The 27,133-nt window shown below is 36.9% G+C and overlaps 1 protein-coding gene across 8 annotated transcripts in view; it reads right to left on the bottom strand.

Moving 5' to 3' along the window:
• The window catches only part of CEP112 (centrosomal protein 112), a 418,056-nt gene that overhangs the window by 345,693 nt on the left and 45,230 nt on the right, over positions 1–27,133 (bottom strand). For all 8 annotated transcript variants that reach the window (XM_024761157.1, XM_024761159.1, XM_024761160.1 and 5 more), the window contains 3 exons: positions 18,785–18,832; positions 18,449–18,526; positions 2,089–2,175 (listed from right to left, as the gene is read on the bottom strand). In XM_024761157.1, the coding sequence (XP_024616925.1) occupies positions 2,089–2,175; positions 18,449–18,526; positions 18,785–18,832 (213 nt within the window). The remainder of the gene's footprint in view (positions 1–2,088; positions 2,176–18,448; positions 18,527–18,784; positions 18,833–27,133) is intronic.

Below are 27,133 nucleotides of genomic sequence, written 5' to 3'. Positions count from 1 at the left end.
AAAAAGTCAGCTCAAAATATGTCAAAAATTGCATGGATATTTTACATCCTTAATTTATACTGTGTCAGAAGTTTTTAAATGAATCATTTAATAAACTTAATTATGATTATATGCTTCTAAGTACATCTACAGGCAAAAAAAAAAAAAAAAAAAAAAAAAAAAAAAAAAAAAAAAAAAAACAACTAGAGAATAACCAAAGAGTAAGAAAGTTTGCAAGCAGAAAAAAAAAATGTACTAACCAAAGGGAAAAAAGAAAACCAAATTGAGGCAGAAGTATGAATATGCACTTTTCTTGTGGTTGAGGTATATTTCCTATATACCCAAATTCAGTTTTTTAAAAAAGGTTATTCACCAATGTCTAACCAACTTTTTCTTAGTGCTTTTATTACCAGCATTTTACTTCACCTTTCATTGCTTTAGTCCCACCTCTAAGAATGATTGGTAAATAAGAAAAGGAGATAGTTTGAGCCCGATGTCCATAAAGAAGCAAAAAAGAAAAAGAATGTATGCAAACAGATAAAACACTCTCAATTTTATTCCTTCCCAATTCCTAACACTTAGGAAATGGCATACATGCAACAAACTGATGAATATACTTTCCAAATCTAGCATGAGGTCAAGGATTTTATTTATATTTTACCTGGCATTTCAAACTAGTTGCATTGCTTTCTTTTTTCATGCAGAATTTATTTTAGAAGAGAAATTCCTGGAAAGGATTCTATTATTAAATGTTTTTCTTAGAACAGAGCTTTGTAACAGACATACCAAGAAGCCCATTTCAAATTCTATTACCACAATTTTCCCAAATATATTTCTATATTTATTTATCTTATACATCAATAGGTTCTATTTCATTTGGACATATACATATGCTATATTGAAATTATATTACTGAATCTCTAACATATCCATGAAAGAGAACTGTTTTTCTTGAACCATTTAAAGTAAAGTAAAATACTAGTAAGAGGAGAAAGTAATATTTGCCTCTAAAATTTGAATGGACAAGACGAAAGGAGAAGGAAAAGGATTCAATATTTTTTCTCTTTCTAATTTTCAGCCAGTGGTTTCCGTCTTGTTGCTCTGAAAGAAGGTGAGCCAAACAGGCACCTGACTAAATACTAGCATGTTCTCAGCTCTACGGAAGCACGGGCACGTGATGCTGTGGCCTCAGCTCCCTATCTCCACCTTTGTCACTTAACTCTGTGAAGCAGGTCACAGGCTGAGTTCCAAAACAGACAACACCAGGCTTCCATCTGGATCAATTTTCATGAGTTACAAATTCATACATCACATATTAAAATTATACATTATATACCATTACATTTTTTAAATCAATACTAAAATATAGTTATAAATTCAAATTCAATGTACAATAATTATAAATTGATGACTTTTGCTGTGCTCATTAAGAAGAAAATTATACTTCAAAGTACAAACTGAAATACTGTAAGGCATAAATCCCGACGAGCTACTGAAAACAAAAAGCCCACCCGGCAGTGCCAGCATTACGGTGCACTCAGTCTATAGCAAAGAGAGCTAAATACAAGGGTTTCTTTTTAAATTAAAGGGGAAATTTTAGGGACTTCTCTGGCGGTCCAGTGGTTAAGACTCCGCACTTCCAATGCAAGGGGCGTGGGTTCGACCCCTGGTCGGGGAACTGAGATCCCACATGCCGTGAGGTGTGGCCATAAATAAATAAATAAAAAGAAAGGAATTTTTAATTGCCAGAAAACTGAAAGCATCTTAGACCAAAACAAACTCTAGTATTTACAGTTGATGACTTATTTCAGCCTTTGTGAAAGGTAATGATAAGACTGTAAAGGACTATAAGAAGACCAGCCTTCCATCGATAGATAAAGAAGAACTAAAAGGTCATGTAAACTATAAGGATTTACATAAATGCATCTGTTTAGCAAATGAAGTTTAAAGATCAACTTTTGCTAGGATATTAATTTAGCAAATCCCATTTATAAGACAGACTCCCATAAGTACCTAAATAAGTGGATGGATGGAGGGAGGGATGGTCACAAGACCTAGAGTCTTTCAAACAGTCAATATCAATAAAATAATAAACTGTACACACCCTACCTTCTGAACATCAGCGTCATGCTTCTGCTGCAGTTTAAGTTTCTCTTCATGATATTGAGCTTCCATCATTTTTGTTTTCATGTCCAACTTCAAGGAAAATATTTCAAAGGTGTGATTAATTTACTTTTCCCTTTGGCAAAAATACACAAATTAAAATAACTACCTATATGAAAGAGAGTATCATTTTCCACCTTTACCTTATAGCCACTAGTCCAGCAATCATACTACATATACCAATATGTTGGTCACATTCTTCGATTACTTCTAAGCTAATTAAAAGTCTTTTGAATAAATCTCACTTGACAGGCAGAAGTGACAATACCGAACTCAGATTCGTAAGTGATTCCCAGTCCACTCCACCGCCAAAAAGCAGTCATTTTAAAGCGATATTTTGCTAAACCCACTTGGTATTTTAGCCTTTGTTTATTATTTTTCAATTGAGTAAGTCTCTATTCAACTTTTTACTTTTTTCCTTTCTCATATCTACGTACTCATTTCTAAATGCTCTTATTTACCTATATACTTAAATATAACAATTTGTGAAAGACTGTCCATATAGGCCTATCACTGATAACGCACAGATTTTCCAGTTCTCGCTCCTGGAATTACAGACTCCGACTCCCTCAGGGCAGTGACTTCATTTCTCTCCAGCGTCCGTCAACAGCTCCTAGCCTCCTAGTCTCCTCAGACTGACCCCTGACCCACCAGTGTTCTGAGCAAAGCCAGCAAAATGTAACCAACACTTGTTAATAATAATGAGTGCATCCTAGGATTAAAAGAGTAATAGTGACAGGTTTTAAGAAGAACAACAGAAAACTGATTATCTTAAATGTGAAAGTATTTGACCTGATTCCTTACTATTTAAAAGAGTATGTACATTGGAGTCTGACAGGCCTCATTTTTAACTCTAATTCTAATCTCACTAGACATTAACTGTGGTGACTTTGGGCAAGTCACCATTCTGAGATTCTATTTCCTCTTCTAATAGTTAAGGATAATTATCTTACCTCAGTGAGTTGTGAAAATTATATTCAATGACATCATTTAAGTAACCACAATCAGTACAATGACTGGTACAAAGTAGGAATGCAAAAAACATTAGTCTACAACCTTCAGGCAATTTTGCTTTTAAAATATTAGAAACGTACTGTCAAAACATTTTCTTGAAAACGTTTGAAACATACCTCATATTTTTCAATTACTGTTGTAAATAAATAATGAATCTGAACTGATAAATGTGCATAATCAAATATATCAAAATGAAAGAGTAAAATTTTACAGACAAAAGCTAACGTAACATAAATTCATGGCATTTGCGACAACATGCATGGACCTAGAGGGCATTACGCTAAGTGATGTAAGTCAGACAGAGAAAGACAAATACCCTATGATCTCACTTATACGTGGAATCTGAAAAACAAAACAAATGAACAAACATGACAAAATAGAGTCATATATACAGAGAACAAACAGGCGGCTGCCAGAGGGGAGGGGATCCGGGGAGGAGAGAAATAGGTGCGGGAGATTAAGAGGTACAAACTCTCAGGTACAAATAAATGACTCAAGGGTATGAAAGGTATGATGTGGGGAATATAACCAACAGTTATGTAATATTTTTGTATGCTGACAGATGGTCACTAGACTTATCATGGTGATGACTTTGAAATGTATATAAGTATCAAATCGCTATGCTGTGTACCAGGAACCCACATAGTGCTGTGGGTCAATTATACTTCAAAAACAAACAAACTCATAGAAAAAGAGATCAGATTTGTGGTGACCAGAGGTGGGGATGGGGGGAAGGAGGGCTGGAGGAAGGTGGGTGGTCAAAAGGTGCAAACCTCCAGTTACAAGACAATCAGCTATCAGGGATGTAGTGAGCAGCACGACAAACAGAATGGACCCGGCTGTGCGCTATAACTGCAGGTTGTTGGCAGACGGAACCCTAAGCACTCCCACAGGAGGAAAGCAATGTTTCTGTCTCTTTAACATGTCTCTGTGAGATGACGGATGTTCACGACGCTTGCTGTGGTCATCGTTTCATAATGTGTGTAAAAGGCGAATCATTATGCTGTGTGCCTTACGCTCACACAGTGCTGTGTGCCAATTATATCTCAATAAAACTGAAAGAAGAAATAATAAATGTTCCAAGTGGCAGACAGGGAGGGAGCTGTCCGGTTACTACGCAAAAGGACGCAATTCTGAACATTTCCATCCTCTGGCTTCTAAGTCACGCAATAATCCTTCCTCATTTTAGCAGAAAGGGGTCTGGGTGATCCACATCCACCTAAGATCCTCAACAGAAGCACTAGGGGTCTACTGCAGAGGAATCGAACTCAAACAGCAACATGACAAAGCTGGGCAGATGTGACGCCTGGCGCCTGCCTCAGGAATCCACTAGCTAGAGAAGAATCGTTCAGATTCTCACTCTCAGCTACGTTGGGGAACAAACCCCAGTTCTCTAGGGGCAGCAACCAAGAGAAAGCGGATGAATCCAGGAAACAGAAGAAAGCAAAGCAAATACACAGAACAGCAAGGACTAGAAGGCGCACAGCATCTGAAATAGGAAGGAAGCAGCTTCAATGGTCTCCATGAGACGAGCCTTACTTGAATTCAAAAGAATTTCTGTGTTCCTGTTTACTTTAGGTAGCTTCATGAACCTCCGTTCTTGTAACCAAAGAGATCTATCTAAATTCTATTTTTCTGGTTTAACTTTTTATTTTGGTGTAATACTAAACTTAAAGAAAAGTTGCAAGGAGCTCCTCTTTCGCCAGTTTCACCAACTGTTTACATTTTGCTTCATGTGCTTTATCATTTTATACCTATATCAACATATATATAATACAAATTATTTGTGAGGGAGCCAGAGACATCATCCCTAAAGACTTCAGTGTATGCGTCCTTAAAACAGACTGTCTTTTATAACCACAGCCGTCATCAAAATCAGGAAATGTAACATTAACACAATAATATTATCTGATGTACAGTCTAGAGTCGAGGTTTATCAGTTATCACACTAATGTCATTTATATGTATTTTCTTCACAATCCAGGATCCAATCCAGGATGACACATTGCCACTAGTTGTCATATCAATGCATCTCCATTAACTGGGAAAAGCCTTTCTCTGTATTTCTTGACCTTGACATTTCTGGAGAATACAGCCGGTTATTGAGTGTCCCTCAGTTTGGATGTGTCGGATGTTCCCTCATGATTAGTTAGACTTCGCAGATTTTGGCAAGAATGACACTAAAGTGATGCTGCGTCCTTTTTCATTCCATCTTATTAGGAGGTCGGTTTGTCCCAATATCGCCAATGTAAGGTTTAATAACTTGGTTAAGATAGTGAACACCAAGTTATCACAAGGTGGTATGATAAAGTTTCTCTACTGACATCCTTAAAAAAAATTTTTTTTACTTAGAGTATCTCCTCCCTTGACCTCGACACCACAGAATAGCTCTATCTTTCTGCCCTATACTCTACAGCATGATTCATAATAAATCATCAGAATTACAACATGGAAACAATCTAACTAGTATAGCATATAAAGACGATACAGGATATAGATATAACTATCAATGTAGATAGCTATACATATGTGTGTATCTTTATACACATACCCACAGGTGTATGGAAAAGACATTAAACAGCCTTGCTTAGTTTAGTTTAACACAAAAGACTGAAATTGAAAGACTGACTAACACTTCTAACTTGTTTGACCTCCAAGTAACTCTGATTACAAACAACATTTAAGTTTTCCTTACTGAGCTCAGAATATACGCTATCAATTTCAGACTTAAGAAGAAGGGAGATCTACTTCAGGCTGTAATGGAGTAACTAGTACCGACCTCACCTCCCACTATTAATAGCCATCAAACAGGATACAATTTGTGAAGGAACCATTCTCCGGTATTAGAAGCTGCGCAGTGCAGTAAGTCCTGGCGTCCTCCTAAGCCAAGCCCCACTGTCATTCAGCCTCTCTGCACAGACACAACAGCCAAAGCCCAGCTAGAACTGCAGCCCTACTGAACCAAGATGGCAAAGGCAGAGAAATAACTGAGCCTCAATGACAGAATCTTCAGTGTCGGGCTAAGGCAGAGGGAGCCACGACGAGTGTGAGCACAGCAGTCCCTCGTAAAGCAGTGCGGAAGAAAGGGGAGCGCTCTCCTGTCCCATTTTAAAGTCCTTGCAGACTTGTTCTCACCTTGATGGCAAGCCTCTAATGCCAGAGAGGTCTGGGCTGGAACTGACGTATCCCTCTGGGCCATTTGCCCCCATCAAAAGTATTTTACCGTGAGAATCACTGGGATAAACACAAGAGGAAAGCCTCATCTCACTGGACCAAGTCCCTAGGCAATATGACCAGAAGGTCCACTCGGACGATGACTGGAAACACCCCAGGGCTAAACCACCTACTTCTAGAAAGAGAAGTAAAAGCCATCAAGAGATGGTGACAGCTCCACAGGGGTAAGTGGAGTGTGTGACAAGCCATTCTACGGATAACCGGCTGCTAAAGCGAAGGAACTGAAAGTGGGCAGCTTCGCTTTGAAGAGGGCTTTCCCACGAGCTTTTTTATTTACAAAATCCACTGGGCCCCATTTTCTCTGAAGTATTTCCTTCAAAGAATAGCTCTGAGTTTGGACATTCCTACCAAATGAATAAAGCTGACGAAAATGCTCACTTACTTCATGTAAAAGTACTTCCTTGGGTTTAAAAATATCCTACTTACAGTATAACTAATTAGATTTTAGGAATATCACCAAAGTCATTTTACTCAACTGAATATTCACAAATTTTGGATTAAGGGTTTTTTTAAAGGAACACTTACCAATCTATTCACTCAGATAATCAACATTCCCTCTTACAGAGAAGCAGGTTTCTTATTCAAAATCCTACCTTTTACTATTACTAGTTTTCCATATGCAAGTTATGTTTAACATTTGAACTGAAATTAGCAGAAGGACAAAATAAAATAGCACAATAACCTTTAATGAGTTTTTAAGGAAAATAACGTATTAAAGTTACTTAGATAGGAATCACTACACACTTTAAAATACCAAGGAACAACCTTCAATGTTATTTCAAGGCTTTAATGTTGACCGACTACCTCAACCATGTCTAAAGGAACAAAATGTACAAAACAGCATGACTTATTTTCATGCAAAGAATAACTCTACAACTTGCCAAGTTTTAAATGATGTATAAAATGTAGCCATTGTAATATCACTGAAATATTTTGTGTGCCTTAAATTGTAAGGCACAAAAGAAGGTCAAAGCATGACTGATGTCAACCATCTCTACTGCATGGTCAAAGTATGACTGAAGTCAACCATCTCTACTTCCAAAGTATTATCAGCAACACAACCCAATGATGTGTTTGCTTAGTCACACTTTCTACATCTCAACAATCATCACAGCAAATTACAGAAGAAGTGATTTATAAAATAATCATCACTCTACTTACTCAGATACCTAATTGTTATAATCATCTTTTTAGAGAATTCTATTAGTTACTAGTAAGAGGAAATTACGGTGTCAGTGATTAAGATTCTTCCTGATTAACATCTCCAGTATCCTACTCTCAAAATGTTCATTTGTAATATTGCATAATGCCAATTGTTATTCATTGTGCTCATTTATAAGCACAGCACAAATAACAATGTGTCTCCTTCTCTTGTTGTCTTAACACTGGGGCTTAGAGATGTATGAAATCTTCCTAAACAGTACTTTCTAATCTCCTCAGAACTCATCACATTAAGGGAAGAAGTGATATTTAAACATACAGAATGTATGCTGGTATTTTCTTTTTTCTAATTTTTAAAATTTTGTTCATACAAGAACACAATTTACATGAAACACAGAGATAATCATATTACATACTGAGTTTTTGTTTATTTTGTTCAGCTCCTCTGTACTCCTTGGTATTCCTTTCCTTTTTCTATTTGATTCTCTCCCTCTCCTCCATCAACACCTGCATGGGGTATGGAATACGGACATCAACAACGGAGTATATTTTCGTAACTTCTGCCATGCTCAGAGAATCGTATATAAATATAAAGGGGCAAAATGCATGCACCAATATGGGGGTTTGTGGCACAGACTAGGCGGATCCCCAGACATTTATTTTCCTCTTCTTCCTTTGGGGCCTCACTAACACCACCAAACTTGGGCTGGGCAGATGGCTGCTCCATATGTAAGTATGGTCAAGCGGGATGATGGGACAAAAATAATGCAGGCAACCTCGATGGACATATTTTTTTAGAAGTGGCTTTCTCTCCAACCTCTTTCTTTCTGAAAGATCACGCTTAAGAGATAAGGCATTGGTGAGCAACCGAGACCTCAGATGCAGAGACTGAAACTGTGTGCTGAGGACGGAGAGGTTCCCCACCAGCCTGGGTCCCTGATGACATCATAGAGCAGCACACTCCCCACATGCCCTGCACTGTCGTATGACAGCTAAGTAAATTCTCGTCTTTAAACTGTTATACCCTTAGCAATATATAATAATATGTTATACCCTTAGCAATATATGATTTTTTTATTATGAATGTTTCACACACAAAAATACATGTTTTCTGGGCTTCCCTGGTGGCGCAGTGGTTGAAAGTCCGCCTGCCGATGCAGGAGACACGGGTTCGTGCCCCGGTCCGGGAAGATCCCACATGCCATGGAGCGGCTGGCCTGCACGTCCAGAGCCTGTGCTCCACAACGGGAGAGGCCACAACAGTGAGAGGCCCGCGTACCGCAAAAAAAAAAAAAAAACCACATGTTTTCTACACCTTGCTTTTCTCTCTGAACCATATCTCATGGAAATCACTCTAAAAACACCTGCTACAGTTTTTTTCATTCTTTTAAATAGCTACCAACTATTCCTTAATGAGGAGAAAACAAAATTTGTTCAACCATATCCTCCTTAATGCATATTCACTTTATTTTCAGTCTTTTTCCACTTCAAACAACACTGCAAAACATTCTCACATATGAGTCCAACACACCTGAATTGTGATTTCTACAGGGTGGATTCTCAAAAGACATGCCAACGATTCAATGGTGGCTATATCTTAATAGGTTTTGCCCTCTGTTATAGGCAAATTCACATTTCCACCGAGAGTAGATATCTCACCACTACTCTAAGTTGCACTTCCCTGAAAACTACTGTGTGTCAGCCCCTTTTCACATGTTCTGGGGCCTTATGAATCTGGTCTTCTATGAAATGCCCTTTCACAATTTTAATCCACGCTTCTGTCTGTCAATCAGTAAAACCTGGTATGCTGTACACATTAAGACACAGTCTGTCTCAAATATTTTCCCCAAATCGATTATTTTTCTATTGATCTTTTGTTGTATTTTTTTTACCTTACAAAGTCTTTATTTCATTTGAGTCAAATATTTCTATCATTTCTTTTATACGTTCTGGGTTTGGAAAGGTATTTGGGTTAGAAAGATCTTCTGATGTCAAGATTTTTGTTGTTTTGAAGCTTTTTTTGTCTGGGCCTCTATAGGTTAAAGGTACATCCAGAATTTGTTTTTGTTTATTTTTGTTTTTAGAGGAGAGGACCCAATTTTATTTTCTTCCAAGTATATGAAAAGTTGTACCAGGATCATTTACTAAATAAAAGTCTGTTCTCAATGTATTGACAATGAACTTTGTTACTACTTTTTTAGTTTTACGGGGATTTGATTTTTTTCTTGGAATGTTCTTTTTGGTTTTAACCATGTCGGGACTGCCTAATAAAAGCAGTTGAGAAGTATTCCCTCCTCCTCCACAATCTCAAAGAGCCTGTGTAATATATACTGGAATATAGTTCTTCCTTAAATGTTTCCTTACAGAAATACGTAGTCGTAAAGTGGAGTATTTTAGTACCCTTTCTGAATAATCGTAGATATTCTTTTTAAGTAAACCAACACTCATAAGTGCTATAGGTTTTTAAAGTCACTTGCACTGTAGAATATGACACTTTTCACACTGTCACAGTAAGTTCTATTGGACTGTCTTGAACTTGGAATGGCTCTTTTGCCTATGCGTGATTTTATAACATCATCCATTACTCATTTGGAAAACATCAGTTCAATGAGTTACAGAGATTTCCAAATACTGAAAATTTCATTACCTAATATAAAAACTTCACACTGTTTCATGTCACCACCGATCTCACTGGAAAGGTCTTAGTATTGGAAAGTTCTTGAGCTCACAGTGACTGACACAAGGTTGCCAAAATTCTAATTTGTATTAAAAGGTCAAATTTTATCACCAGCAGCAAATATGGTCAGTTGTTTTGCTTAAAGTGACAGGCTCAATTTGTTCATTTTTGAGAAAATGTCTGACACTATCCAAGTCCAAATAACCATATTTTGTCCCTTGGTCATTCTTTCAAATAAAAATGATATTCCCCGAGAACAGCAGCTACTGCAACTCGTAAGTGACAAAAAGCACACAAGCGTTTTGCCTCTGGCACGTGGATATGCACTTGGATATGAACCGTAAGTTCTTTATACATGGCTCCATTTCGTCACTCAGATATCCAGAAGATGCATGTCTGCGGTACGAGATTTAGTAAAATTAATAATTTTCTACTTGCTTCATCGAGGATGTTCTTAAATCAGATTGGTCATTTTTTCCCTGTGAGCATGTGACAGTGAAGAATACGCCTGCCAGTACAATCTGGTGCCACTGCCTTGATGTGGGTTAGGGTACAGTTTCACCCAGCGCTGTGTTTGCAACATCAATGCAAGTGTCAATACAGCACAAAAATAAATAACATTTTTAAATTATTACAAAAATAATTTTGACCTCATAGACCTCATGAAAGAGTATTGGGGACCACAGGGTTCGCAGCCCACACGCTGAGAACCACTGCCCTAGAGAAACTCTTGTACATGTGTGTCAGGAAACATGTACAAGATTGTTCATAGGGTTATTGTTTGCAAAAGTCAAAAATTAGAAAAGATTCATCGACAAAATGGCAAGAAACTGTGGAAGATTCAATGAACAGAAAGTAATGCAAATGAAGCCAACCATAGCTAAATGGCGTAACAAGGATGAACGTCACCCACATACTATTGAGCAAAAAAATATGTGAAGTTTAGGTTTATTTAAATGAGGGTCAAAATCCACTAAAACAGAAATACTTTCATTTTTAAGAATGCAGGCATTGGTGGTAAAGTCAACCTTAAAAACAAAGGAGGGAAATTACCAGAGAAGTCAGGATAGCAGTTACTGCTGGGGGAGATGGATGAGGTAAGATGGGGAAGAGTCAGACAGCAGGCTGCTGACGTCTGGCAATGATCTCATCCTTGTCTGCGTGCACTTTCCAATGGTTCTCCTTTGTATAATTATTTATTATAGTTTGTAAGACTCCGTGTATCTGAATGCTATATTCATAAGAAATGTTTTAAAATATAAATTCTCTCATTATGTCAATGACTGTAGGTTACATCATCTTGGATTTATCTAAATTCTACATTTAACTAGCAGATTTGCAGAAAGAAGAAATGCCTAATTGGCACTCTGTGTAAGAAAGAAGCAATATCCCTTTTTAGGCAATGGGTGGGAACATTCAATATGGGTGGAGGTGAAGTTCAAAGGAAATACTCTATTTTATTTCACAAAAAGAGCAGTTTCTACTGTCTGTTCTCTGAAAACTGACGGCTGCTCTGAAAATTGATCTCCCCTTGTGTCGTCTCTTCTTTCATTTTCAGTGACAACAGTTTTCCAAATGTCTTAATCTATGTCAGAAATCTTTTTTAAGAATACTAAAAAAAAAAGAACCCCACTGCTTGATGGTGCTCAAGGTCACACAATTCTGTGATGTGGATATCACAGGAAATGTGTTAGCAATTACAAAGGCAAACAAGTCCAAGTATGTTTGTGAATGACAGACTAAGGTTAAAATAAAGGATCACGGTCACCGATCGTCTTCCCACAATGCCAAATAAATTGAAAAAAAACTTCTAATCTTAAAATATTTTATAGGTGTGTTTTTACCAATCAAGAGAAAACTACTACAGTTCTTCAACTCTAATAAAATAATATTGCAAATATTACTCATTTAACATCTAAGGTATTTTCCACACAGTTATAAACTTAAAATGGAAGTTGTGTTTTATAAAGGTTGATTTCCAAAGGCTAATTAAATATTTTAGGACTCTCTAAAGCATCAAAAGACTTGCATCATTTATTAAACACAGACAAGCTCTGTAATCTGTATATAATTTCATGTCACTCAATTCTCTCCACACTTACTGCATTCTTAAACTTAAGCATTTCAACTTCCTAAATTTTGATTTTATAACATTAAGAATTGATTAACCTAGATTATCATCACTACTCATAGTAAAACCCTGTGAAATGGATGTGAGATTTAAATACAAAAATAAGATTTAAAGAGACAAAAATATGAATTTTTTTCATAATCTTGGAATAAGAAAGTCTATTCTACAAAATACAAAAACCAGAAGCCATAGAGAAAAGACTGATAGATCCAACTACTGAAAAGAAAACTTCTATACTTAAAAAAATAGAAATAAATCAAAAGACATACAGAGAAAAATACTTGTAAGATATATGACAAAGACCTGAATTCCTTAACATATAAATTGTTCTTAGGAATCACAATGAAGACAAACAATTTAACAAAAATATGGAAAGGTATAAGAAAAGACAGCTCACAAAAGTGAAATTAAAAAGACAATAAACAGGGCTTCCCCGGTGGTGCAGTGGTTGAGAGTCCGCCTGCCAATGCAGGGGATGCGGGTTCGTGCCCCAGTCCCCCAGTCCGGGAAGATCCCACATGCCACGGTGCGGCTAGGCCCGTGAGCCATGGCCGCTGAGACTGCGCATCCGGAGCCTGTGCTCCGCAACGCGAGAGGCCACAACAGTGAGAGGTCCGCAAAAAAAAGACAATGAACAGACAAAAAATATGTCCATTCTCACTTACATAAAAGCAATGGAAATATCAAAGCAACAAGATGCTATTTTTCATCTCACAGATAATCAAAAATGTTTATAATTCAGTGTTGATGAAATGGGAAAATAGACATTCTCATACACTATTGGTGCAAGTACAAACAGACCTAACCTTTTTTAATAGTTTATTAAGATATACATAATTCACATACTATAACATTCACCCACTTAAAATATACAATTCAATGTCTTTTAATACATCAGAGAATTATGCAACATCACCACAATCTAACTTAGGACATTTTCATCACTCCGAAAAGGAACTCTCACACCCACTGGCGGTCACTCCCTACTCCCACCCAAGCCTGCAGCCCGAGGCAGACATAACCTCATTTTAAGGGCAATCTGTCAATGTCAATCAAAACTTTAAACCTGCAACCCTGTTACTGGGCAATTCAATTCCACAGAATTTATTGTATAAGAAGAAATATGCAATACATAAAAATATTCACAGGGATATTCTTGAAACACTATTTGTTGTAGCAAAATACTCTACAAACCTCTATCCCTCAATAGGAATCTATATTAATAAAATGTGGTCCATCAGTAAAATAAAATACAATGCAACTATTTAAAAAGATGATGCCATACTACTGATATAAAAAAATCATCAGAATATATGTTAGCATTTAAAAAGCAAAATGAAACAGTATATAGAGTATGCGCTAGGATCTTATTTGTATTTTAAAAATGAGGTATTCCTGAAAACTTTTAAAGAGAATACATGTTAAATTTTCTGCAATGATTACCTTGTAAAGATCAGGTGCTGAGGAAATGAAGATTACTATTCCATTTAATATTTAATTTTAAAATAAACTTAACTCACCTGAAACAATGCTATTTCTTATTTTTAAAATGCCACCCAGCAACAACAAAAGCATTTGTAGATGAGAACATGTACAAGACACATCAGGGTTGTCTGATGTGAACATGCAAGAGCCTGCTGAATTTCAAAACAGAAAAGCATTTATCCTCATGCCCATAAGTATATGTCTAACAAAAGTGACTTAATCAAGTAGACGTAAGATCATCCTTCTAAAGGATAACTACACACATCACAATGTAACTATGCATTTAAGTTTAGGGAAAAATCCAAGTTAGAAAACTATCTCTTGAAAACAGACAAAAATATTAAAGCGGTATGGTTGGTATTTTCTTTTTTGTTAATTCTTTTTTTTGCAAATGGACTTTTTTATTTATCCATCTATTCATGCACCATTCTAGAAAGAATTTGATACAGTTACAGAAATATTGATATATACAAATATAATAAGATTAAAGTACACAGACAAAAAATTGAAAAGAATATGCAATAGAAAGAGACCACTAAGGACAAAGATTTAGGACAGCACACAAAAGTACATGTCATAAAATATTACAGTTGCTGAAAATATGCTGTGGAAGCTCTGATCTTTCTAGTGACCAGAACAGGGGAAACACCATGATCTCTAACAGTTATATTATGTTTAGCATAGAGATACACATGTAATTCAGGAAAATCAATGTTTTTCCTCAAGTCTGAATATCTTTCTTCTAATGATTAGTATTCTCTATTTTCAAAAATGAAAATATTAAAAAACTATCTCCCGAAACTGAAAAAAACTTTAAAAAAATACATGTTCTCTATTAAAAATATAATTAGTCATTTTACATTTACAAAAGGCAATCTAAACTGCTACCTTCCTCTACCTTCAAATGGCTCCTAATTATCTTTGCCTTTTTATATTCATTCTCATTTTTGCATATAATACATCCTTTACTTGTACCTTATAATCACATACAATGTTCATGACACTTCCGACATTAATTTTTATTTTAGAGGTTAAATTGTTTATGACACTAAACTTACAAAAATCCATCATTTCAATTGACCATGTAAGACATAATTCATTACCCCACAGAAATATTTAGAATGCTTATAAAGACAGACATCTAAGGACATTCTTCCCAGAATTATTTATATTAGTGAAAACTCAACCTCAATACCCAACAATAGGGATAATTTAAATTAACTGGGGATAATTGTATAATATGAACTATAATACAGCCATTGAAAATAAATGCTTAGGAACAATATTTAGTAGCATAAAATACTTGAGTTATACAAAACAATGTACATGATATCATCTCAATTTTCTAAAGAAAAATAACATGTTTACAGGATACATAAAGAAAAGACTAAAAGACAACCCAATGACATTTTACCAGTGTTTTTATTTCATAGACGATTTTATTTCTTTCTTTACATACGTCTATATTTTCCAAGTTTTCTTTAATAAAAATCCACAAATTATTTTATAATCACAAATACTACTTTAAAAGAAAGATGAAACTAAGACAATTCTCACACTGGGGCAACTCAGCATATACTTTTAAATATTTTAGGATGGAGAAAAAAATATGATCAAAAAATTTCATCAAAAATAGTCAGACTTGAGGACACGGGGAGTGGGAAGGGTACGCTGGGATGAAGTGAGAGTGACATGGACATATATACACTACCAACTGTAAACAGATAGCTAGTGGGAAGCAGCCGCGTGGCACAGGGAGATCAGCTCGGTGCTTTGTGACCACCTAGAGGGGTGGGATAGGGAGGGTGGGAGGGAGATGCAAGAGGGAGAAGATATGGGGATATATGTATACGTATAGCTGATTCACTTTGTTATAAAGCATAAACGAACTCACCATTATAAAGCAATTATACTCTAATAAAGGAGTTTAAAAAAAAAGTCAGAAATGACTATGTAGCTACACAAAGAGTTATTTTAGCCAAAATATACACTGGATATATTTTAAGATATGGTGTAAGTTGATGTTTACCTGCAAACTTCTCAATGATGCCACAGATACTTTTACAGTATGCCAAAAAGAAAAACAAAAACATAAGGGTGCGGAAAAAAAAGCCACACACATTTAAAATTATGAATCTCAAATGCAATACACAATAGCTTTAAATGTCTTCTCTTTCAACAAGTATGTGCGGAGCTTTGGTATGTTTACCCCTGACCCAAGATGTCATCATAAAGAATAAGGACATTATTTCACGAAACACCAAAAAAAAAAATTCAAAAAGACACCAGGTCCTTTCAATTATTTATTCTATGGTAAGCACTCTCAACAGTAAAAGGAAAAGGAAAATTAGTTGGTAATGACTTAGAATGACGTGTAAAAACAATTAATGACAATTTTTTTAAAAGGAAAGAATTTCAGGGCTTCCCTGGTGGTGCAGTGGTTGAGAATCCGCCTTTCAATGCAGGGGACGCAGGTTCGTGCCCCGGTCCGGGAATATCCCACATGCCGTGGAGCGGCTGGGCCCGTGAGCTATGGCCGCTGGGCCTGAGCGTCCAGAGACTGTGCTCCGCAACGGGAGAGGCCACAACAGTGAGAGGCCCGCGTACCACAAAAAAAAAAAATGAAAGCATTTCGAAACAAGAGTTCCAAAGAAGGTGCATCTGAATGTAAGTATTACCCTCAAAAACACTTTTTAGAGTGTAACTTCTTTTTATTTCAACAGGTTCTTCAAACACTAGCAGTGCACTAAGGAACAAAACCCTGCATGCCTTAAATTGGAGCTACAAAACGACGGAATACTACTGAGATCAGCAGCAGTCACGCCACCAGACTGAAATTTAAAAGGGGGGGTGGTGGAATGAATTGGGAGACTGGGATTGACACATACACTCTACTACATATAAACTAGATAACTGATGAGAACCTACCCTATAGCACAGGGAACTCTACTCAGTGCTCTGTGGTGACCTGAATGGGAAGGAAATCTAAACAAGAAGGGCTGTATGTATACATATAGCTGATTCACTTTGCTGTACAGCAGAAACTAACACAACACTGTAAAGCAACTATACTCCAATATCAATTAATTAAAATACATGAATACTTTTTTAAAAAAAGAAATTTAAAAGAAAAAATAGCACTTCCTCCTCTGTTATCAACAAAAATAAACTTACACGCTCATGATATTGTTTGGAATATCTAAGAAAAATATCATTGTCTTCTGTGATATTTTATAAGTAGGATGGTAAGAAAACTCTATCATGTTGAAAATACCCAAATTGAAATTAAATTTCAGAAATTTGTAGAAGCCTCCCATTAAAATGAAAGATAAAATTATTGAAATAAATTAATTAGAACCATTAATCTAAGTCCAATAATACTTTTCACAATTTGCCCATTTAAATAGTGCATTACCATTTACAAGTTAGATGCATATTCACTGTTCTCATGTGACTTCGTAACAACCCTGTTTAAACAAAAATTAAACTAATATTCTTGACTTCCCTGGGTCATATAACTAGAAAATGGTTAAGGCAGATTAAGAACATAATTCTTCAGGGGCTTCCCCGGTGGCGCAGTGGTTGAGAGTCCGCCTGCCGACGCAGGGGACATGGGTTCGTGCCCCGGTCCGGGAAGATCCCACATCCGCGGCTAGGCCCGTGAGCCATGGCCGCTGAGCCTGCGCGTCCGGAGCCTGTGCTCCGCAACGGCAGAGGCCTGTCCCCAAAAAAAAAAAAAAAAAAAAAAAAAAGAACATAATTTTTCAGGTTCCTAATCTAATTGTCTTTCATCATACTACACAGATGACCAGTGTTTCATTGGTGTCATAAGCATAAAAATAATAATAATGATGATTTTAAAATTTTCCAGAATAAAAGTTTTTAAAAGAAAATAATAAAGCAAATTAATGACTACTATTATACATGTGGAGTACACAGGTACCCAAAGACTACAAAATCTTCCTACCAATCCTGTAAAGCAGACATCTCCCAGGTAAGATGAAGAAACTGAGACTCAGGGAGGATAAGTATCTGCCCATTTGCACATAGCTGGTAAGGAGGATTTATATCCACATATTCTTGACTCTATAGCCTTTGCTCTTAACCAATAAACACCACTGCCTCTTTAATAATTCTATTTTCAAATGATCAAAGAAAGATAGCACATTGTGTCCTATAGCAGCTCTAGCATAGCTGAATTTAGCAGATCAATTTAAAATAGTAGAAACAGTAAAAATAGTGAGATTAGAAAGATACATTACGAGGAAGTTGAGATAAAGAGAGGATGAAGAGATTCACTGAGGTCAAAGATACTGCTTCTAAAACCTGCCATCCCCCCCAGGCCCTGATAATCAGGAACTGATAGTCAGGAGAGAGCCCCTCAGCGCAATCTGTCCAGCAGGCCTGGGGCCAGCACACACAAAATGGAAGACAGGCAACACAAAGTTGAAGACAACCCTGCCTTACCTGCATCAGTATTTTATATCCGTACCAATGACAACCTCTTCCTACCATGCAACCTTATTCTAACCAGAAAATTCACATTACACAAAATACAAAAATTGTTTAATAAATTAGATACATCAGAAATATCTTGATCCTACCTCCTTCTCATGCATTCGAGACAGTAACTGATCCTCCTGGAGACTGCTGGATTTTCTCAGGCTGAATTTGGGAGTCATCTGTTGAATGAGGAAGAGTCATTCAATACTTTTTCAGGCCTGGTTTGTTAAAAAGTAAACTCTGAATTGGCTGACGTTCATGCCAAAAGAATACCAATATTGGAGAAAAATAGTGATTTATTCACTTCCACGTGGTAGGATTACTAGGGCTATTACGCTGCATAACGTGGACTTGCATTATTTTCTCTAAATAACTTGAGGATTACTTTCTTTTAAAATATCTGACTGTAGGAAAAGTTCAATGCATTTCTCACCTACCAAAGTAACTGGGATAGGCTTCTGTCTCAGGTACCGAGGATTTTCTATCTGAAAATTTTTTAAAAAAATAAAGACATTAATATTTGAGTTTTAATTAAACTATAATGAAAATGTTTCCCATATGTCTTAATATTTAGTATGTTTCTTAGAATGGGTACTGCATAATATATTTTTAGTGCCCCATGAACAAATAAAATATAAAGCATAAACTCCTTTGTGCCATAAAGGCACCTGCCTAACCACCCAGCCTCATCCCCACTTCTCCTCACCTCACACTTCATCCCCCAGGACCCTGAATGACCTACATCACCAGAATACGGTAGGTCTTCCTGTGCCTCTCTACCTCTGTCTACCCCTCTAACCCCTATAAGTACCCTCCTATCATCCTTCGAGTCCCAATTTAATTGCTACACTCCCAGGAAGATTTGATGTATGAATCCTTAACTTTATCTCCATAATAAGAACTGGAATACAAAATTCCTTTGGGATTCCTCCTATAGCTACCTTTCTATCCCCCAATATACCCTATGTTCCAAGGACACCGAACAACTTGCTTCACCTTGAAAGCACTACACTCTCTCCTATATCTGAGTCTTTGCAACCTGTGAAATCATTCTCCCAACTTCTTCATGTGGTTAACTTATTCCAGACTCTCAGTTCAGGAATGTGTCCACCAGGAAATTTACTTAACTTCCTACTACTGCAGCAGTACCCTGGAAGTTCATCTGCTTCTTGCGATCTAGCATCTATCTTCTGCAAAAGCTGTGGACTCTGAAAACAGACTGTGCCTGCCTTGTAACACATCCACCACGGGACCCAGTAGGGAGTGGGTGTCCCACAAATATTCAGTAAGAAGGAATAAAGGAAGGGAGGGAGGAAGGAGGGAAGAGAAGAAAGAAGGAAAGAAGAAAGAAAAGAAGGAAGGAAGGGGCAAACTGCACCTGATCCCACCCTCTTATCAACTCCCGAAGTACGCTGTGTGTCTCTCATGGCTCTTCTGTCGTATTTACGTGTTTATCAGTATGTCTCCATATCTGTCTTTAAGCTCAGTGAGTGCAAGGATGATGACTTCTCAATTTTGTACTCCTGGATCCTAGCATAATACTTAGCATGTAGCAGGCTCTCAATGAAGTATTTATTGAATTAATGTACTATATGATCAATTAGAAACACTGATTGTAATCTCAACTATTTGATCCACAAATGAAGTGATAATTAAAAATCATTATCATGGAATTCCAATCTCTTAACATCATAAACTCACAATTTGCTACATGGATAACCTCAAAATGTACAAGAATATGAATGTAACACTAATTATGACTTCAACCTAGAATAGTGGTTCTTACCCTGAAGTAAACCATTAGCATCAACTGACAAACTTTTTCAAATATATGTTACTGGGTTCCACTCCTCCAAAATCCCACTGAGTTTTCAAAAAGCTTCTCAAATGGTGTATTATAATTAATAATTCTGGAAGATGAACAATCCATACCCAATTTGACAATAAAGTTCGGGGTAAAGAATCAATTAACCAGAGAATATAGCGGCAATGAAATTAAAAATAGAACGTAATCAAAAAATATTTTAATAGGGCTCCTCTGGTGGCGCAGTGGTTGAGAGTCCGCCTGCCGATGCAGGGGACACGGGTTCGTGCCCCGGTCTGGGAAGATCCCACGTGCCGCGGAGCAGCTAGGCCCGTGAGCCATGGCCGCTGAGCCTGCACATCCAGAGCCTGTGCTCCACAATGGGAGAGGCCACGATAGTGAGAGGCCCGCGTACCGCAAAAAAAAAAAAAAATTTTAATATAGGACGGATAAAAAACAGGGTCCTACTGTATAGCACAGGGAACTATATTCAGCATCCTTTAATAGACCACAATGGAAAAGAATATGAAAAAGAATATATATGTATAACTGAGTCACTTTGCTGTATAGCATAAATTAACACAACATTGTAAATCAACTATACTTCAATAAAATTCAAAAAAAAATTTTAAGCCTCTATAGCGACAGATAGGATCTGAAGAATAACTATATTTCTGCACCTAGATTAGAAGAAATTTACAAAATAATTTCTTTCACCTGGAGGCTGGTTCCCATAAAGTAATGGCAACTGCCTGAATTTAAATTTCTCTCCACATCCTCCAGAAATCCAAACAGATGAACAAAGAGAGCATTTATTTTTATTAATACCCATCACCCATGCCTACATCACAACAAGGAGAAAGAGATTACAAAAAATTCGAATAACATGTAAGTGGCCAAAGAAAGATCACGAATCAGCAGAATTAGATCCTAAGCCAAACCTGAGTGATAACATGGAAAAAAAGCAAGTCCTGAGGGTCCTACTAGTGGTGGGACATAAATGTCATCAAATATTGACCTGTAGAAGGAAAGTGGCTTAAGTGGGTCAGACAAAAAGCCTGAGAGATGAGAGTGCTGGAGACAGAGGAGTCAAAGAGGGTCACGGGGTGTGGGCCAGAGAAGGCGGTCTTAGGAAGCGAGCACTTCTGCAGTAGAGGGAGGGCCCTGGAAGGAAGGCTGTCCGTAAGGAAAAAAGAAAAGGGGGCTACAGAAAAGGGCTCTACAGAAACAAGAAGAAATCAAGGAATCTGAAGACAGGCCAAAATGACAGCCACAGAAGGCACCATCTACTAAAGGTACTGCAGTTCAGTGGAGCAGAAGGGAGCCTCCCTGAACTAAGAAATAAAGCAAGTACGCTACCCGAGCCACCACTCCCGTACGCTCACTGGCTATTGCTCGTTCAGAAAAACCTAACAGAAATAATCATGAACAGAAAAAAGAATCCGATGTCCATAAAAGCTTACTATAAAAAAATAGAACATCAAAATCAAAACCTGTCAGCAGAAGGAATCACTTTTTAAAAAATCCATGAAACAGAAGAAAACTGTCACACAGCCCCCCTTTTGCCTCCCCTGTCTGCAGTGCTCTGATTCATCAGGCTTTTTGGACAGCCCGCTTAAGGTAGGCCACTCTCCTGCAGGTCAATATTTGATGATATTTACATTCCACGACCACTAGAACAATATATATTCAAGTACAACTTTTAAATGATTTCAGGAAGTTCATAAAGAACACAACAAATAAAGACAAAAAATAGAAAGATGTTAAGTAGAGGCTGACCAAATAAGAGCTTGGCAAAGCTGTCGGATGCCAATACGTAAAAGTCAGCTGCGTTTCTATAAATTAGCAAAAATCATCTAGGAAAAAAGACGATCTTACAAAGACATAATTTATAATCATAAAACAATATATAACTCCTAAAAGTAAATCTAAGAAAACATTCATAAACCCTTTATGGAGAAAATAATTTAGCTTTTTCTGAAAGACATTAAGACTGAAATAAAAAGAGTGTGAAACCATGTTTTTGGATAGCCTCAATATCATAAAAATGTCAATTCCCCTTAACTAGATCTAGTGACTAAATTTATCCAAACCAAAATCTCAATAGGGTTTTTGGAAAATTTAATAAGCTCATTATAAAATGTATATAAATAAATAAAGGGACAAGGATAGCCAAGACATGCCTGAAGGAAAAAAAACAAGGTGGGTTGCCTTACAAGACATAATAAAACTAGTAATGAAAATAACTCAAAGGAACTAACTGGAAAGTACCAGAAACTCAAATATATATAAGAATATGATTCATGAAAGATACAGCACTGCAAATTATTGAGAAAATAAGGATGTGTTCAATAAGAGGAAGAAAATAAGAGCAGATCCCTTCCTCACACCCTGTATAATAAATTCCCAAAGGATTAAATACTTATAATTGAAAGCAGAACTATAAAAACTTTCAGAAGACAACTGAGAAGAATGACTTCATGGCCTTGGAGTAGAGAAAATTTCTTTAAACAACACATTAAAAAAGCATAAACAAAAAAGAAATAATAAATTTGACCACTTTAAGTAAGAACTTCTCTCTAAATAAAATATTATAAATAAATTGAAAAGGCAAGCCGTAAACTGGATGGAGATATTTGCACAAATAATTAGTCTACACAATGTGTAAAGAAGTTCTTTTAAAACAAAAGAAAGAACAACAGCCCATTTGAAAAAAAAAAATGGGAAAAACTTGAGACACATTTCACTGATGAGGAACTCTGAATAACATAAACATGAAAATATGCTCAATCTGTTGAGAAATATGAAAAATGTAAAGTAATACCACAAAGAGATGGTATTTTACAGCCACTAGATTGGCATACATTAAAAATTTGACAATAAAAGTGTTCCAGATGTGGAGCACTACTGTTGGGTGTATGAATTAGTGCATTTACTTTGGGAAACATTCATTAAGTAAAGATAATAGTAAAATCTACTTAAATAGCATACCAGAGAAAGATGCACAGTCTTTAGTAAATAACACTGTACTATACATATATACAACTTTTTGAAAAACAGAGGCAGCAAATTTCCAGCAGGCAGCAAAGTACACTCAATAAATATTTATTGTCTGAAGGTATATATATGAAAAGTAAGTAACCGTTCTCTATTTTTGGAATGGAGAAAACCAGCATAGAAAGTAAGTCCTTCAAAGACACATGCATATAAAACCCTAATTCATAAAGCAGAATTAAATATAAGGGGGAAAATAAAGGAAGAGGGAAACAGAGAATTCCCAAAGATGCTCAAGCTCTAATTAAGCTTAAAATTTAAAACCAAAAGCCAAGAAAACCATCTGTGACTTATTTTTACCCGGCTCTACATTTATAAGCAGGGTACAAAATATTGGTTTAGCTAATTACAATGTAGCCTCTCAACTATGCAAAAATAACTCCTATTTCATCCTCTTCATCTTTAAAAGCCATTAAATACAGAAATTAAGGAGTCATCCTGTTATCATAAATTTCCTCTCTCAAGTTGACCCAAAAAAAATCTATTCTAATATGTAAAAGCAAGAATGAACACTGTAAACAAGTATAAATGTCCTGTTGTTGCTATTCATTTACAACACATTGTGTTTGTCTCATACCCACTTTTAAAATGTAATGAGAACTATTCATAGCAGAGCATGTTCTTTAGTCTATTTGAGGGAAATAAGTAGTCTATTTTCTGATTTTATAACAGCAGCCAGACGTGCTTTGAAGTTAAATGTTCCCACTTTGTAACCCACAAGTAACATGGACTTGCAGCAATCTGTAGTCTTAACATTTACTTTCTTCATGCTCTTTTAGAAGACTTCTTGTTTTCTCATAACACCTCAAGAAAGAATACCACAATAAGAAATGTCCAAAATGGAAGATAAAAAGAACTTATGTGAAATATTAAAGTCTAACAAAATATTATACAGAAAGCAAAGCCAAAAATAATTTAGTTCCAATAGCATGAATAAATCACGTGACAAAACATTTCTTGTTTGAAAAACAGAGTCACAATAATAAAATAAATAATAATTTAAACTAGACATAAATACAGACATCTGAATGCTCTCTAATGAAAACTGGCTTTTAACATTTTATTTTGTTAAGTTTTTTAGCCTAATTTTTCGGTTACAAAAAGGTCTGTCAGTTTGTTTCTTGAAGAGATTATTCAGGACTTGGTCAAACTGACCTCCTTATAGACTAACTAATGTTGATCAGACAGAGATGCTCCAAGGTTCCAGAAATATAGAAAGACACTTTATCTGATATTTTAGCTGTCTTAGAGGAAAGGACATTCTCGGGCAATATATTACTAGCAGCACAACTAGAATAAGCGTTTTTAAGTCACAGCATCCGTCAGAAGAACTGCCAAAACTCTTTCTATAGCATAAAATTAATTCAGTCATCAATGTCAAATCAATTATGCTCCAAAATAATGTTTTTAAGTCAATATTTTAGAACTTGAAAAATGTTTTCCACAGAAAAAAATACTACAAATGAAGGTTCATTTGTTGGTTTCCTCACGTTTCAACAAACATTTAATGAGCACAAATGAAATACAGATATGGACATCAATCACTGCCACAAGGAAAAGCAAATAAGCCAAAGGAACAGAATGGAAACACACATGTACTGTCACCTGATTTATGAGACAAGTAACACTGCAGCGCAGCAGGAAAAGAATAGTCTTTGCAATAAATGCAAGTGTCACCTGGATACTTATAAGGGACGAAAACAAATCTTAACTTCCTATCTTACAACATATAACTACAATCGGCCCCAGATGGCATGTAAATCTAAATAGAAAGAGTGAAACAATAGAGTCGTTCGAAGAAAACATAGAACATCGTCAGGAACTCAAGATAGTCAAAGACCTTAAACAGGACAGAAAAAGCATTTTTTCATGAGATGAAAATGTGAAGATGAACAGCATTAAAATTTTAAATTTCTGTTCATCAAAGACACCAGTAAGAGAATGAAGGAAAGCAACAAGGTGGAAGAAAATATTTACAATACTATATTCCAAAAGTAGTCATCCAGAACAGATACAAAGCTCTTACATATTCAGAAGAAAAACGCAGACAACCCAACAGGAAAACTGGAAAAGTCTTCAGTAAGCACTTAACTCTGAGAGGCTACCCAAACTGTCAGTCAACGTATTGAACGGCATCTAACTCTATCAGTCATCAGGAAAATACATATTAAAAGCACATTTCCCAATGTCACTAACCACTGTCAAGAACGGCTAAGTTTTATAATTAAAAGAAAAACTAACAGACAACACCAAGTATGTTAGAGAAAGTAGAGGGGCAGGAACCGGTCCACGCCGCATCCCGATGACGGTGCAGACTGCCACAATCACTTTAGAAAACTGTTTGGCAGCATCTACCGTACCCATTAGCTTTGAGCTCCTTGGCTTCCAACTAGCACACTTTATTTAGCCCAGGACTCCGAGGCTCGGCAGCGTGGGCGCTCCTCTCACCTGGACGCACCCACGTGTCCACTCAGCCGCGGGGACAGCTATGCCCAGTGACTGAGCACAGTTCTGGACAGGCCCCGGCAGGGCGACCACACGGAAGACAGCCAGGGGTCCCTCACTCCTTACAGGGGGGTTCGGGGGCGTCTCCAGCTGCCGAGGGCTTGCAGGTGCCCCCCAGCCCTGGACAGGAAGTTCTCCCCCATGGGCTCTGCCCTCAATGGGGCCGCCGGACTAGGGTAGGGGTGCTGTCCACCCTCGGGAGCTCCCCGCGGTATCGGGGGGCCTCACTCCCGCTGACCTCCCCCACTCCATCCTCCGCCGGGTCCCATTTCCTCCACTGTCCTGGGAGATCTCCTGCACAAATTCTGAAGAGACCTGACCTAAGGGCGTCACCTAAAGCGTCACCACTGTTTGTTCGCTCCTGATGGGAGCGAGGCTCTCAGTCAGCACCTAGGTCCCGGGTGGGAATGGGTGGGGGGCTGGTGACCCGATGGAAGGCCTGGGAGAGACCTCCCCTTCCGGGTCCCACAGCCGTGCTCAATGAAAAAAGAAAAAAATTTTACATAAAGACAGTCATGCATGAAATATACGTTAACAAAGCAAGAAAGCTTCCCACAAGCTAAAGGTTAAAAAGGTTAAAGAGTAATTTAAAAAATAATACAGGAGGAATTGTATTATTTAATTGCTAGCTTTACCAAGTAAATTCCTACTTGAATTCTGCATTCCTAGGGAAAGTATTAACACACTCCTAGGAAAAGAAAGAATATAGTTGGGGGAGAAATATATTTTTTCAACAATAACTACAAAATTAAAAATCTAGAACATCTAATGAATCAGAAAGTAGGTGCTGACAGGCATGCCAGCAATATAAAACACGTGCCCTTAGTACAGAGCACAGAATTCACTAGCTATAAACCGACCATTCAGAGGAAGAAAGACACAAGAGTGCATTGCACATTCCCATACAAAACTAAAATCAAAGCAAAATCGAAGCTTCTGAATACACTGGGTATTTACATTATTCTACTGTGGTCAAGAGATACAGTTCAACCTGATTAATGCATATGCGTTAAAAATATATAAAAACGCAAGACTTTCATATTTTACACTGTTAGTGCATTCTCTGAACAATAAAAATGTGAAACAAAACCCCAGGCAGTCCTAGTTTTAGGGTATTACCTCAAAATATTTTAGATGTTTTATCTTAATTTTTTATATGAATAAAAATTTTAATCCTCTGAACACTTAAATAATTGTGAAAAGTACTCTATGTGCTAAGAAATGTACAGCAGAAGTTTCAAATGGCTAAGGGCAAAGGCAATTTTAAAAGGACAGCCCAGAATTTTATTTTTCACTTTGATACTGCTTTCTGGCAAACAGAATGGGTCTTTCTGAGGGGTTTCCTGTGCTCCTCTCCCACACCAGTAACTCAGCACTCCCCTCCAGTGGCAGCTTCCCCTACCCCTTCAAATGTGAAAACGGT

The sequence above is a fragment of the Neophocaena asiaeorientalis genome, unplaced genomic scaffold, assembly GCF_003031525.2.
Source record: "Neophocaena asiaeorientalis asiaeorientalis breed wild unplaced genomic scaffold, Neophocaena_asiaeorientalis_V1.1 scaffold30, whole genome shotgun sequence".
Classification (NCBI taxonomy): Eukaryota; Metazoa; Chordata; class Mammalia; order Artiodactyla; family Phocoenidae; genus Neophocaena; species Neophocaena asiaeorientalis.
This window is presented reverse-complemented; position numbering and strand designations above follow the sequence as displayed.